Consider the following 14,361-nt stretch of genomic DNA (forward strand, 5'->3'; position numbering starts at 1 on the left):
CTGCCCTTCGCTCCCCCCGTCTCTCCCCGCTGGGGGACCTGCTCCCGCCCCTCTCCCCGCATCCTGTGGCCACTCAGCCAATTCTCTCGGCTGGTGACAGTTTTTTCCCAACGTCCCAGCCAGAAAAGGCCGAGCCGGAGTCCCCCCGGCTCCGCGGCCTCCCCGCTTCCCTTAGCGTCAGCAGCAGCAGGCGGGGAATGGGAATGGCACGAGAGAGAACCCAGGAGTCCGGGCTCCCCGCCCCCGCTCTAACCCCCAAGCCGCACTCCCCGCACAGCGCGGCGCTGGCCCCCTGGGGGCCCACAGCAGGAATAGCTGCCACCCCCCCAAAAAAAACGAAGAAGGGACCCCCGGGGGCTGCTGGGGCCCTATGCAATGGCTTAGTCTGCTTATGCCTAGCTTGGGGGGCGGGCGGGAGAGAGAAGAGGAGTCTGGGCTACCAGCCCGCTCCCCTCCCTTGTGGGATGGAACCCAGGAGTCCGGGCTCCCAGCCTCCCATCCCTGCTCCCCTCCCTTGTGGGATAGAACCCAGGAGTCCGGGCTCCCAGCCTCGCTCCCCTCCCTTGTGGGATGGAACCCAGGAGTCCGAGCTCCCAGCCTCCCATCCCCGCTCCCCTCCCTTGTGGGATGGAACCCAGGAGTCCTGGCTCCCAGCCTCCCATCCCTGCTCCCCTCCCTTGTGGGATGGAACCCAGGAGTCCGGGCTCCCAGCCTCCCATCCCCGCTCCCCTCCCTTGTGGGATGGAACCCAGGAGTCCGGGCTCCCAGCCTCCCATCCCCGCTCCCATCCCTTGTGGGATGGAACCCAGGAGTCCGGGCTCCCAGTCTCGCTCCCCTCCCTCGTGGGATGGAACCCAGGAGTCCGGGCTCCCAGCCTCCCATCCCCGCTCCCCTCCCTTGTGGGATGGAACCCAGGAGTCTGGGCTCACCAGCCTCCCATCCCTGCTCCCCTCCCTTGTGGGATGGAACCCAGGAGTCCGGGCTCCCAGCCTCGCTCCCCTCCCTCGTGGGATGGAACCCAGGAGTCCGAGTTCCCAGCCTCCGATCCCCGCTCCTCTCCCTTATGGGATGGAACCCAGGAGTCCGGGCCCCCCGTCCCTCTTCTGACCCGCTAGCCCCTCCCTCGGGGCTGGAACCCAGGCGTCCGGGCTCCCAGCGCCGAGCGATGCCCCGTTGCCATACATGGTCAGCGCGCAGGGGCCGGAGCCGGGCTCCTTGGCTCTCCGGGAAGACGCGTCACGGGGCGGGGGGGGGCTCTGCCTCCATCCGCCGCTGGGGCCGGGCCGCCATGGACGACCTGGGTAAGGGACCCGCTGCCAGCCTGGGACCCGCCGCGCCCAGCCCGGCCCCAGCCCCCGCCCGCGGCCGGCACCTTCCCCGCAGCCCCTCGCCCCGCTCCTCCACCGCTCCCTGTTCCTCCCTCCTCCACTCCCTTCTTTTTCTCCTCCACTCCCCTCTTTTTCTCTCTTTTTCTCTCCCTTTTCCTCTCGTTCACTCTCTTCTTTTTCTCTCTCCCTCGTTTTTCTCTTTTTCTCTTTCTTATTCGCTCCCTTCTTTTTTCTTTCTCTCTCTTCTCTCTTTTTCCCTCCTGTCTTTCTCTTTCTCTTTCACCCTCCTCTTTCCTCTCTCGTGGGCTGCTTTTTGCTCCCATCCATCCATCCATCCATCTTTCTCTTACCCCCCCCCCGTTCCCCTTCCCCAGAGCGGGCAGGGCGTGGGGGGGGGGGTTGGGGAAGGTGCACTCCCCTCCCCCCCCCCCCCCCCCCCCCGCCTGTCCCGATCGGGAGGAGACGGAATTTCTCGCCATATTCCTGTGGCTTCCTGGTGCCTGCGGTGGGGCCCAACCTGCAGGGGGCGCTAATAACCATGGACACCCCCCGCCCAGCAGCACCCCCCTCAGAGAGTTCTACCCATGTGCCGCGGGGTCCCTTCTCTTCCACCCTTAACACGAGGGGCAGAGCTGGGGGCCGGAAGAGATGCTGGGGCTGTGTCCCGGGAATGGGGGCACAGGGCAGGGGTGGGGTGGGGGCAGGCTGTGGGAGGGCTGCGTTATTGGGGGATGGGTGGGTGTGTCCTAGGAAGGGGGGTTGGGGGCTGCATCCCAGGAAGGGTTTTGGGGGGCTGCGTCCTAGGAAAGAGGCTGGGGGAGCAGTGCCGGGGGGCTGTATCAAAGGAAGGGTTTTGCAGGGGCTGCATCCCAGGAAGGAGGTTGGGGGGCAGGGCTGTGGGAGGGGGTCCCAGGATATAGGATCTGGGTTGGGGGTTGGTCTGAGTCCTAAGGGGGGGGGGCTGGATCCCAGGGGAGGGAGCTAGACGGGGGGATGGGGTGCTGAGGTTGTCCATCCCCTCCCCAGGTAAGAGCCCCAGTGAGTCCTGCAATGAAGACATGTGTGTGCCGGGATAGAGGTGTGTGAGGGGGTCACTAAGCTCCCACCCCAGGATTCACCCCCCTCGCCAGATTTCCCCAGCACCCCCTCCCAGCAGGAGTGGAGCTACCCCCCCTTCCTGGCCCCAAACCAGCAGGGGGGCCTGGCAGCCCACAGCAGGTGTGGCCAGGACTGGGGGAACCACTGGGTGAGGGGGAGTTCTGGCTGTGTGGGGGGGCGGAGCCATAGAGGCTGGATGGGCAACCCCCACCCTGGGCTCACTAAACCTGAATCTCACTTTCCCCCTTCTATCCCCAGGTCTGGTTTGTTATTGTAGGGTCTCCTGTGATTGACAGAGGGGCTGTATTCATCATGGTTTGTTGTTGTAGGGTCTCCTGTGAGTGCTGCAACTACAAGCAGTGGTTTGCTAGTGTAGGGTCACTTGGGAGGGCTGCCCATGCTGGGTTATTATTGTAGGGTCTCTTCGAGATCTCCGGGGCTGCTGGCAGTGGCACTCCTTTGTTATTGTAGGGTTGTCCACAAGGACTCCTTTATTTTTATATGGCTGCTTGTGGGCCTTGGGGCTGACCACTCAATTGTTTGCTGCAGGGACTTTGACGCGATTGCTTTGTTATCGTAGGGTCTCTTGTGAGCACAAGGCTGTATACACTGGTTTGTTATTGTAGGGTGGCTCGTGAGCAGCAGGAGCTGTTTGCTTGGGTGGGGCCGCGTGTGAGATAGGGGTGGCATGTGCTGGTTTGTTATTGTAGGGTCTCACATTTACACATGTTGGTTTGTCGTTGGGACTTGTATTTACGCATGATAGTTTGTTGTAGGGATGTGAATTTACACACAATGGTTTGTTGTTGCAGAGTGCTCATAAGCACTGGGGTTACAAGCACTGCTTTATTTTTGTAGGGTCTCCCATAAGCAATTGCTGAGAATACTGCTTTGTTGTTGTAGAGTGGCCATTATTGTAGGGCCTCCTGTGCATGCTGTGCAGGTTTGTTATGGTTGGAGGGGCAGTGGGTACTCTGTGTTATTGTAGGGTATCCTGTGAGCACAGCAAGGGGTTGTTATGGTAGAGGGGCAGTGGGCACTCTGTGTTATTGTAGGGTCTCCTGTGAGTACAGCAAGGGGTTGTTATGGTAGAGGGGCAGTGGGCACTCTGTGTTATTGTAGGGTCTCCTGTGAGCACAGCAAGGGGTTGTTATGGTAGAGGGGCAGTGGGCGCTGTGTTATTGTAGGGTCTCCTGTGAATACGGTGCTGGATTGCTTGTGAGGGCTGAATCAGGCCGGTGTGTGATCCGTGGTCTGCCCCCTCCCTGGCTTCACTGCTCCTGGCTGCTGGGGAATGAAAAGGCCTCTGTAGGGCTCAGTCTGTGGTGGAAAATGTTCCCACAAAGGAGTGATTGTAGGAGCGGGGGGAGATCTCCAGGGAGAGGGGTAGGGGCGCTCTCCCCGCATAGGCAGTGGTGGCCCCGCTGTGGTGTTAGGAGGTGCAGGGCATGGTCAGGGGGGCTCAGCGGTACAGGGGGTGGGCGGGGAACTGTCCCTTCATGGAATGCGCTAATCCCAGTGCCCCTCTGTCCCTCCTCCCCGTCTGCTCCCCCGTCTCCTTCCGTCCTGTCTCCTTTTCCAGGTGACCCTGCCTCCCCTTCTTTCCCGCTTCGCCCCCGTCTAGTGGTGTTTGGTACGTACCGTATGAGCTCCTCACCCAGCCTCCCATCCCAGCACAGGTGGTACTTCTAGGGCACTGCCGCCCTCGGGGAACTTGTATTGCTAAAGGTTGAATCTCTTCTTGGGAGAGGAGTGGGGTCTAGTGGTCAGAGCACGGGGCTAGGTGTCAGGACGCCTGGGTTCTAGCCCAGCTCTGAGAGGGCAGTGGAGTCTTTTGGTAAGGGGGGGTGGGCTGGGAGTCAGGGACTCCTGGGTTCTATCCCAGCTCCGGGAGGGTAGTGGGGAATAGAGGATCAGGACTCCAGGGGCCTTCCCCCCGCTTTGGGAAGGTCCAGATCTTGATGCTAATTCCGCAGCCCCAGAGCTGGGCGTCCTCTCTTCCTTTTCTTGTCCCTTGTCTCTGCTTCCCACAGCCCCTGCTCCCTCTCTGTGGCCCCGTCCCCCCCAGCAGTCCCCCCCAGATCCATCCTAGCCTCTCCCCGACCCCCCGCCTCTCTCTGCTCCCCCGACAGATGCCCTGCTGGCTGATCTGGAGACCACAACCTCTCACATTTCCAAGCGCCCAGTACTGCTCACGGACTCTGGGGCAGCCCACGCCAACGGGCTGGGACAGGATGGGATGCCTGAGGCCAGGCCCCCCCCGCCTCCCTACAACCCTCAGCAGCAGGTAACACTAGGGGGGTACTGCAGGGAGGAGGGTGGTGATTCAGGAGGGGGTTCTTTCTCTTCACAGTCAGTTTGACATTAGGGAGCGCTGTGCTGCATGGAGTGGGGTGAGGGCTCAGTAGGGGGCGCTCTCCTCTCTCAGTGCTGGCCTGGCCCCAATGCGCCAGTGTGGTGCTAGGGGGCGCTGAGCTGCGGGGAGCAGGGTGGACCCCAGAGGTGGCTGCATCTCCTTGGTTACTTAGTGACGCAGAAAGCTCATGTCACGGGTGAATAGAGGCCTATTGAGTGACTCCTCGCACTCCCCACCCATGTCTCTCTCTTTGCAGGCCATGTCTGTGGCCCCTCCGCCTGTCTCTGCCCCGCCTAGCGGGGGCGACAAAGAGCATCTCTACAGGTGGGTCGCTAGCACTGGCTGGGTTAGGTGTACAGGGGGCAGTCCTGGGAGGGAGTGAAGGGTATGCGTGTGGGTAAGGAGCTGGGGGGCAGCTCACTGGGGGAAGGGAGGGAGAGACTGGCAGGGGTGGGGTGTGTAGGGTGGGGGAGAAGTGGGTGGGGGTGGAGGGGTGAGGTCAGAGGGAGGGGAGAAGAAGCGGGTGGGTTGGGATTTCTGGGGCTGGGGAGGATGGGGTGGGGAAGGAGAAGCAGGCAGGGGTGGGGCAGAGGTAGCAGCAGGCAGGCCTCCCCTTGGCTCTGGCCCAGTCCCTGCTGGCCCTGGTCCAGCCACTCCATTAAGAGGCTCCCTATAAATAGCTTCTCCATCCCGCCCTGCCTCCCCACTGCTCCCCGGGCCAGGCGGGAGCTGGCTCCTCCCTGCGAGGTGGCTGGGGGCAGGGGGGCTGCTCCCTGCACTCTGCTCACCCTCTGCTCACCCCCAGCACTGTCTGCAAGCCCCGCTCGCCCCGGCCCAAGGAGCCAGCCGCGCCACCCTTTTCCTCGTCCAGCGGGGTGCTGGGCGCCGGCCTCTGTGAGCTGGACCGGCTGCTGCAGGAGCTCAACGCCACGCAGTTCAACATCACAGGTAGGGCACTACCCCCCTTTCCCCTGGCACTGCTGCTCCGGGGCACCGCTGCCCCCTGCTGGGCTGGGATCCGGGCTCCCTCCGGGGCACTGGCATGCTCTGCTGGATTGGGATTGGGGCCACTCCATGCCCTAGTGCATCTCTGCCTATGATTGTGAAATACGTCCTCCTGGTGGATACGCTTGGTCACTGCAGGCAACTAATGGAAACACTATGTATGTGTGTGTTTGTCTGTCTGTCTTTTCCCCAGACGAAATCATGTCCCAGTTCCCATCCAACAAGGGCCCTGATGGGGAGAAGCGGAAGGAGAAGCCAGAGGATGCTGGGGAAGGGGGGTCCCCAAGCCGGTGAGTGAACCTCCCATTTCTGGCCATTGGTCCATGGGGTTAAATATCCCTCAGTGCTGAATGGGGAACACCCCAGAGGTAGCTGCATCTCAGTGCCAGGCGAAAGAGCCCTGTATAATCCGTCCCGGCGCCCCACCCCAGAAGCGTATGCATTTCAGGCGGGGTGAGGGATTCCTGGGAGCCGTTGGGGGACCCAATGACCATGCTGTTGTTTCCCCCCTAGCTCTGCTGGCTCCACCCCACCTCCTGTGAAGCCATCAGCCACATCTGCTACCCTGGAGCTGGACAAACTCATGGCCTCCTTGTCGGACTTCAGAGTCCAGAGCAACGTGAGTCTGGCACACTACGGGGGACGAGGCTCAGTCTGGGGGTGGGGGTCTAATGGGATTAGGGCTCTTCCTGTCCCCCGATGGGAACCAGTAAGTGTGGGAGTAAAAGAAGCAATGGGGAGGGGGAGTGTGTGCAAGAGGAGGGACTTGTGTGTGTGTGAGAGAGAGAGCAAAGGCTGGTATGTGGATAAGGGAGTATGTGTGTGCAAATGTGTGCAAGAAGCAGTGAGTGTGCATACAAATGTGTGTGCAGGAATGGGGATAGAAAAGCATGTGTGAGAAATGGTGTGTGCAAATGGACACACAAATGAGGGTTCAATTGCGTGTCTGAGTGTGCCTCTAAATGATAGTGGAAGAGCATGTGTGCCAATGAGCATGTGCACATGAGTGTGCAAGATGCAGTGCATGAGCATGGGAGAGTGTGTGTGCAAGGGGCAGTGTGCAAATGAGCACACGGGCGAGTGTGGGTGCAAGGGGCAGTATGTACAAATGAGTGAGCAAGGAGCTGTGTGCACACATAAGTGTGCATAATTAGTGTGAGAGTCAGTGTGCAAGGGATCTTGGGTCTGTGTGGGGGTGGAAATGAACATGTAAGAGAGCAGGTGTGGGAATCAGTTCATGAGCCCACAGCCGTGCACGCAGTATGTGTGTGCAAGCAAGTGCAAAGGCAGATTGATGTGTGTGCAAATGGGGGTGCAAGAAAGAGCGACCCAGCAGGTGGGCAAGCGAGTGTGGAAGTGGCTGCAGCGCCACGGAGCACTAGTACAAGTATCCAGGAGTGGGTGAGAAACCACAGGTGCTGGTGCCAACGTGGGCGACGGGGGCTGTGATCGTGAGTGTGAAAAAGGACATGCTGGTGCACAAGCCCGTGCCCTCCCACGGGGGGAGCCAGGAGGGGTGAGTCTGGGGGAGAGCTGGCAGCCGGCTGGGATCAGAAGTGGCCTGGCGAGATCACCCATGTGGCGGGCGGCTGACTCTGCCTGTCCCCTGCCTAGAGCCACCCTGCGCGAGCCCAGGCACTGGGTACATTCCTGCCCTGGCACCAGCCTTCTGGCAGCCCACCCGCGGGTATGTGGCTCAGCCTGACCTGCTGCTGTTTGCCGTGTGGTGCTGTTTGGCATTGGACAGCACTGGGGCGGCGAGCTGCCGCTGTGGGGCCGGGCTGGGTGGCATTGTCCTGGGAGTGGTGATGCACGGGGCAGCGTAAGGCCTCCGTAGCTTGCTGGGATGGCACTGCATGGCATTGGGCATTGGATAGCATGGCATGGTGCAGCCTGGCACTGCCCGTTTGGCCTGGTGAACAGGTGAACACAGCAAGTGCCCGGTGTGGGATTCTCTGTCGAACCGGAACGGGTGCGGCACCGAACTCCGAGGTATGTGACGGGTGACCTGGCGGGGTGCCCCATATCCCAGCAGCTGGGTACAGCGTAGTGCAGAAACCTGTATTAGCCTGGAATGGCACCTCCTGGCGTGGAATGGCGGCTGGCCTGGCCTGTGGCATGAAATGGATCGGGGTGGCCCTGGCGTGGGTAACGGGGTGCTGCGGCATTGACTGGCCAGCACCCGCCATGGCTGGGTGGCAGAGGCTGTGACCGGGTTTGGGGTGGCGGGTCGGTGTAATGCCTGGCACAGTGAGTTGGGGGCAGGGAGTCAGGGCGCTGGTTGTGGCCATGGGGCACTAGGCGTTGTGGTGCTTCAGATGCTGTGTGGCAGGGACGGGCACGATTTCGTGGACTGTCGCATTCCTCCTGGTGGTGGGGGGAAAGGTGGGAGCAATGAATGGGGTGCAACTGGTGCTTTGTGGAACAGTTTCGTGTCATTTGTGGTTATGGCTCCTGCAGGGCCGTACAACCTGCCTGGTGCCAATCCGGGCAGCTTGGTTCGGCGCCGTGGGGCGGGCGCTGCCTCGCTCGCCGTTGGGACCCAGCGTGGTTCTGTATTGCCCCCGGGCGCCGCTTGGTGCATGGCTCAGCACCTCATATCACAGCCGCTTCCCTTCCAGCTCCCGGGGGTCTCGGCTGCGCCGCCCCCGGCCCCCACCCGAGTCTCCCTGGCGCAGCAGCCGGTGGTGTCGTCCGTCTGCCCCAGCCCCTCTGGCCCGGCCCCCCCAGCAGCGCCGGCACCGCAGGGTGGCAATTTGGACAGCATGCTGGTGATGTTGCAGTCGGACCTGAGCCGCCAGGGGATCTCCACCAGCACCAAGGGGCTGTGCGCCTCCTGCCAGAAACCCATCGCGGGGCAGGTGAGGACAGGACTGGGGCACCTGGGGAGGGATATCGGAGGTGGGTACAGAACTCAGGGGCTGGGGTGGGGCAGAGGAGCAGGGCACTTGGGAGCAATCAGGGGCAGGATTGGATTAAGGGAGGGATAGATTGGGGAGGGGGCGGGGTCAGTTTTGGGAGGGGCAGATTAGGAGAGTGGTGGGAGATGCGGAGGATGTGGTAGGACACAGAGTGGAGGGTGGGACGGGACCATGCAGCACTGGGGAGGGGGCAGGGGGAAAAGGAGAAGCACTAGGTGGGGTGTGAGGGGGAGGGGAGACAGGTAAGGGGAGGGGCTATCTGGAGGAAGAGAAGGGGTTGGGGGACATGGGGGGAGGGAGGAAGGGGCCTGTGGAGTGGGGAGTGGAGCACAGGAGAGGGGAAAGGGAGGGGCCAGTGTGGGAAGGGGGAGAAGGGAGAAGCTGGGTCTTTTCTTCTCTCGGTAATGGGTGTGTGTCCATCTATCTATCTGTCCGTCTGTTCCCCCCCCCCCTTGCCCAGGTGGTGACGGCGCTGGGCAACACCTGGCACCCCGAGCACTTCGTCTGCACCCACTGCCAGAAGGAGATGGGGGGCAGCAACTTCTTCGAGAAGGATGGCGCCCCCTACTGTGAGAGGGACTACTTCCAGCTTTTCTCGCCCCGCTGCGGCCTCTGCAACGAGCCCATCCTGGATGTGAGTTGGCCACGCAGTGCCCGGCTGGTGCTATTCCCTCAGAGCACAGTGTGGTGCAGGAGAATGCAGTGCCGTACAGTGCTGTGTGAGAGAGCGCAGTGCCGTGCAGTGTTATGAAGTGTGAGAGCTCAGTACCACACAATGTGATGCAGTGTTAGAGTGCTGTGCAGTACCTTGTAGTGTGAGAGCACAGTGCAGTGTTGGAGCATGCAGTGACATTCAGTGGGAGAGCACAGTTATGTTCAACACAATTCAGTGCAGTGTTAGTGTAGTGCCACACAAGGCAGCACATTGCAAAAGGGTACCTCAGTGTGAGACAGCACAGTGCTACACAATGCAGTGCATGCAGTGATACACAGTGTGACAGAGCACTGTGCCACATGGTGCAGTGCAGCACTGTAGAATGCAGTGACATATACTGTGGTATAGTGCTATAGAGTGCAATGTGAGCAATGCAGTGACTGAGTGCAGTGAAACACAATGCAAGGCAGTTCTGTATGTAGTGACTGCATGCAGTGAGACCCAACAGCATGTGTGGTGAGGCTATAGAATGCAGAGGCGGCCGGAGCCCCAGGCCCTTTAATTCGCCCCTGAGCCCCGGGGCTCCCAGCCACCTCTGCAGCTGGTAGCTCTGGGGTGATTTAAAGGCCGTGGGGCTCCCAGCCACAGCTGGAGTCCCAGGGCCTTTAAATCTTGAAAGGCCCCACCTCTTCCGGGTGAGGCCACACCCCCACTCAGGACTCCGGCATAACGGTAAATCCTTTAAGTTACTTTCAGCCCTGGGGAGGAGAGAGGCCAAGTGATGATGTCACTCTCCCTCTTTTGATACTTTCCTCCAGCTGCCAGAATGATCCTTGCTGTGATGTGGGTTAGGCGGCTTTCACTGGGTAGGTGCCCTCTCTGAGCAGTCTCTGGGATGGCCACTGGATGAGTCGATTCCCCTTAATGGACCATCAACACATGTCTGGCTGGTCCTGATGTAAATCTGTCTTACTAGGCGCTCCTTTGGATCTAGACTGTTCTCAGTGGTATCAGATGAGAGAACAAGGAGCAATGGTCTCAAGTTGCAGTGGGGGAGGTCTAGGTTGTATATTAGGAAAAACTTTTTCACTAGGAGGGTGGTGAAGCACTGGAATGGGTTACCTAGGGAGGTGTGGAATCTCCTTCCTTAGAGGTTTTTATGGTCAGGTTTGACAAAGCCCTGGCTGGGATGATTTAGTTGGGAATTGGTCCTGCTTTGAGCAGGGGTTGGACCAGATACCTCCTCAGGTCCCTTACAACCCTGATATTCTATGATTCTTTGTTGCCACTGAAAGGCCAGTTGTGGGCGATTCCCAGCCTCACCACATATTCCAGTAACACACACGTAGCAAAGCTTCATAACTTCAGACACAAGGATCACACGTCCAATCCAATGGGATAACAATGTTCAATGGCTCAAGACTTTTTAAATGATACCTCACAAGGCATACTCTGTACAAAACACCTCATCATCATATCGCAGTGGTGAATATCGGGGGGGCCGGGATGCTATTTTGAGGTACAGAGTGTCACACCCTGACTCTGTCCCTTCCAGAAAATGGTGACAGCTCTGGACAAGAACTGGCACCCGGAGCATTTCTGCTGTGTGAAGTGTGGGAGGCCCTTTGGGGAGGAAGGTGAGTGAGCACCCCCGCCCCACTGCACCCCACATCTGAGGGGACCTAGGCTGCGCCCCAGTAACCCCTCCATGAGACAGACCCGTCCCCCAACTAGCATTGTCCCCATTTCTTGACAGAGATTGGCCCCCAACTAGCACTGCCCCCCACTGCATCCTCTCTGTGGGAGCACTCAGACCCCTCGCTTGCAGTGACCCTGCTGCAGTGTGGCCGGTCACTGAGGACCCCACTGGACCCTGCTCTCTGTTTCCCCCCACAGGCTTCCACGAGAAGGACGGCCAGCAGTACTGCCGCCAGGACTTCTACGAGCTCTTCTCCACGCGCTGCCAGGGCTGCAACCAGGCCATCCTGGAGAACTACATCTCGGCCCTCAGCGCCCTCTGGCACCCCGAGTGCTTCGTCTGCAGGGTGAGCCCTCCCCCCGCCCGGGCACAGCTGGCGGGGAGGGGGCAGTGGGGGAAGGGGGCAGTGCAAGGTTGGGGAAGGAGGGACCGTGGAGGGAATGGGGGAGGGGCACTCTGGGGGATGGTGGGAGTGCCGGGAGTATGGGGAATGTGCAGTGCGGGGGGGAGGGAATGGGGGAGCGCAGGGGAAGTGGGGGAGGGGCAGTGGGGAAATGGGGGGGCAGTGCAGAGGGAAGGTGCAATGTGGAGGGAGGTGGGTGAATGGGGGAGGCCGGGGCAGCATGGGAGGAAGTGAGGGGAGGGAGCAGTGCGGGAGCAAGAGGGGGAGGGCCAATGCAGGGGATATGGGGAGGGGGCCATGTGGGGGTGGATGGGGGAGGAGGCAGTGTGGGAGGAGGGACATGGAGAGGGGGTGATGCGGGGGGTGGGTGGATGGGGGAGGGGGCAGTGTGGGAGGAAGTGAGGGGAGAGGCAGTGTGGGAGCAAGAGGGGGAAGGGCAATGCAGGGGATGTGGGGAGGGGGCCATGCGGGGGGTGGATGGGGAGGAGGCAGTGTAGGAGGAGGGACAAGGGGAGGGGATGATGCAGGGGGTGGGTGGATGGGGAGGGGGCAGTGTGGGAGCAAGAGGGGAGGGGCAATGAGGGGGGATGACGGCATGCGGGGGTGGATGGGGGAGGGGGCAGTGTGGGAGGAAGTGAGGGGAGGGGCACTGCGGGAGCAAGAGGAGGAGGGGCAATGACGGGGGATGAGGGCATGCGGGGGGAGGATATGGGGAGGGGCAGTATGGGAGGCGGGACGAGGGAGGGAAGCAGGGGCAGCGTGTGGGAGGTGCGGCGCGTGCACTCACCCCTCCTGCCCCTTCCCCCCAGGAGTGTTACGCGCCGTTCCTGCAGGGCAGTTTCTTCGAGCACGGCGGGCGGCCCTTCTGCGAGACGCACTACCACAAGCAGCGGGGCTCGCTGTGCTGGGGCTGCGAGAAGCCCATCGCCGGGCGCTGCATCACCGCCATGGCCCGCAAGTTCCACCCCGAGCACTTCGTCTGCGCCTTCTGCCTCAAACAGCTCAACAAGGGCACCTTCAAGGAGCAGAACGACAAGCCCTACTGCCACCCCTGCTTCCTCAAGCTCTTTGGCTAAGCCACGCCCTTGTCCGGGCAGGCCCCGCCCCCAGGCCCAGCCACACCCCCGCAGGCCCCGCCCCTGGCCCAGTCATGGTGGGCAAGCCACGCCCCACCCCACAGCCGCACTTCAGCAGGCCATGCCCTGGGCACATTCACGCCCTGGCAGGGGGGCCCCCATGGCAAGGCGACTCCCCGGCAGGCTCCTTACCTGGCATAGCCACACCCATCATCTCTGAGTGGGCGACGGAAAGGCCATGGCCCCCAGCACAGCCACGTCAATCATTGCCAAAGGCTGGGGAAGCCACGCCTTCCAAGCCAACCTGGGAAGCCCCGCCTCTTTCAGAGCCACACCCACAACCGGCAGGGGGCAGCACATCTGCCATTCCTCCCATGCTGCTGATAGGTCTTGCCCCATCAAGCCGCCTGGAGGCCCCGCCCCCGTGCTAAGCAGAATTTGAACCCCAGGCCCACAGGGGATGGGCACTGGTCATGGATCTCCTCATCCAACAAGAAGGCATGGCCGTGGGGGGCAGAGAGGAAGGGCCACTGGGCTAAAGCCTACCTTCAATGGGGTGTGGCTGTCTGGGCTAAGCCCCGGCCCCTGGGCACAGCAAAGGGGGGCGTGGCTTATTTTTTCCAAAACTCACATTGAAATGTCATAGGATCACAAAGTGTCTTCAGCTCTGGGCTGGGGGTGTGTGTGGGTGGGGAATGGGGGGTGTAAAAATGGGGCAGGTGGGAGATAATTGGGGGGGAAGGGGAGAAAGGGGTTTATTACAAGCACAAATAAGGGAGGTATTTTATACTCATGCTGATGTGTTGCTGTTTAAACACAGTGGGGGTCACTCCAGACTGGCACCAACAATCCTCACCTCCAACACTATGTGGCTGTTAAACAGCCCTTGCGCCCTGCCCCAGAGGTGGCTGCATCGCAGCACCAGGCGCGGGTTCTCTGTATAAACAGTCCCTGTGCGCCACCACAGAGACAATGGGGTGGGGAACAGGATGGGAGGCCTTTCCCCAATAGGGGATGCTGGTGTGTGGAGGAGTGATTGCCTGCTTATGGGACCCCTACTGTGTTCCACATTGTGTCTTGTCTTTATTTTGCTTTTTATACACTCAGTTACGCTGAAGCGTTAAGTATTTATTGTAATTTTGGGCTCTTTTAAGGAGCGTTCATGACAGCACTCTGGGCTCTGTTCCAGCTTGGAGACAGGATCGGGAAGACGGAAGAGCCAGAGAGCCTGGGGGCCGAGAGTAATGGGTCCTGTGGGGGGAGAGGGATTGTAGGCAGAGAGCTTTCTGGTCTGAAAGAGGCCAGCGATAACGCTGACGAGACAGAAGAGCTCAGGGAATGAGACACAGGGCCTTGCCCCTCTAAGGTCTGATCTATCCCAAGCACTGGCTGGCTCAAACTGTGGGCAGTGGGCCAGTGGCCTTTCCCTTCTGGGGGGGCTGGTCCCAGCTTACTTGCTGGGGGAGCAGGCAGGGCCCAGGTGGGTTTTCTTGCTGAGCTAGGATTGTATCAGGGTCACTTTTTTTTTTTCTTTTACTGTATAAGCCCAAAATGCTTCTTCACTCTCACTGCTGTCCGGTGCCCAGCGGGCATTGGCACGCATGGGTCATTTCTACCCAGCGTGCGCTCACTGCTGTATCCATGGGTATTACAGAATAAAAGCCACATTTGAATAAAACTGTGTGTGTAAGAGGGAGAGCAGAGTGCTGCCCCCTGCTGGAGGGAATCGGGGCCCTCTGTGTGCGTATCCTGTGCATAGGATCATTGTGTGGGTGTATCAATGTTCGGGGGCGGGGAGCGTCAGAGATTCTTTCTCCCAG

General features: G+C 60.6%; 1 protein-coding gene across 2 annotated transcripts; it reads left to right on the forward strand.

Moving 5' to 3' along the window:
• Nucleotides 1-706: 706 nt before the first annotated feature.
• On the forward strand, nt 707-12,625 carry TGFB1I1 (transforming growth factor beta 1 induced transcript 1). 2 transcript variants are annotated; one of them, XM_054027528.1, is made up of 12 exons: nt 707-1,301; nt 4,009-4,059; nt 4,559-4,713; nt 5,039-5,106; nt 5,588-5,730; nt 5,981-6,077; nt 6,301-6,406; nt 8,409-8,648; nt 9,169-9,342; nt 10,919-11,000; nt 11,260-11,408; nt 12,275-12,625. In XM_054027528.1, the coding sequence occupies exons 1-12, from the start codon at nt 848-850 to the stop codon at nt 12,539-12,541; spliced, it is 1,986 nt and encodes a 661-aa protein (XP_053883503.1). In that variant the 5' UTR covers nt 707-847; the 3' UTR covers nt 12,542-12,625. The 2 variants fall into 2 exon arrangements, with proteins under 2 accessions (XP_053883503.1, XP_053883504.1); XM_054027529.1 differs by lacking the exon at nt 4,009-4,059 and having other exon boundaries at nt 711-1,301.
• The last annotated feature ends 1,736 nt before the right edge of the window (nt 12,626-14,361 follow it).

The sequence above is a fragment of the Malaclemys terrapin genome, chromosome 4 (assembly GCF_027887155.1).
Source record: "Malaclemys terrapin pileata isolate rMalTer1 chromosome 4, rMalTer1.hap1, whole genome shotgun sequence".
NCBI lineage: Eukaryota > Metazoa > Chordata > Testudines > Emydidae > Malaclemys > Malaclemys terrapin.

What these genes read in the sequence shown, in the direction of transcription:
- TGFB1I1 (XM_054027528.1), top strand. Translation starts at nt 848, where the DNA reads ATGGAACCCAGGAGTCCGGGCTCCCAGCCTCCCATCCCCGCTCCCCTC. An exon ending in CCCCCGTCTAGTGGTGTTTG is followed by an intron (nt 4,060 to 4,558) that starts GTACGTACCGTA and finishes CTCCCCCGACAG; the next exon opens with ATGCCCTGCTGGCTGATCTG. An exon ending in GAGGCCCTTTGGGGAGGAAG is followed by an intron (nt 11,001 to 11,259) that starts GTGAGTGAGCAC and finishes TTCCCCCCACAG; the next exon opens with GCTTCCACGAGAAGGACGGC.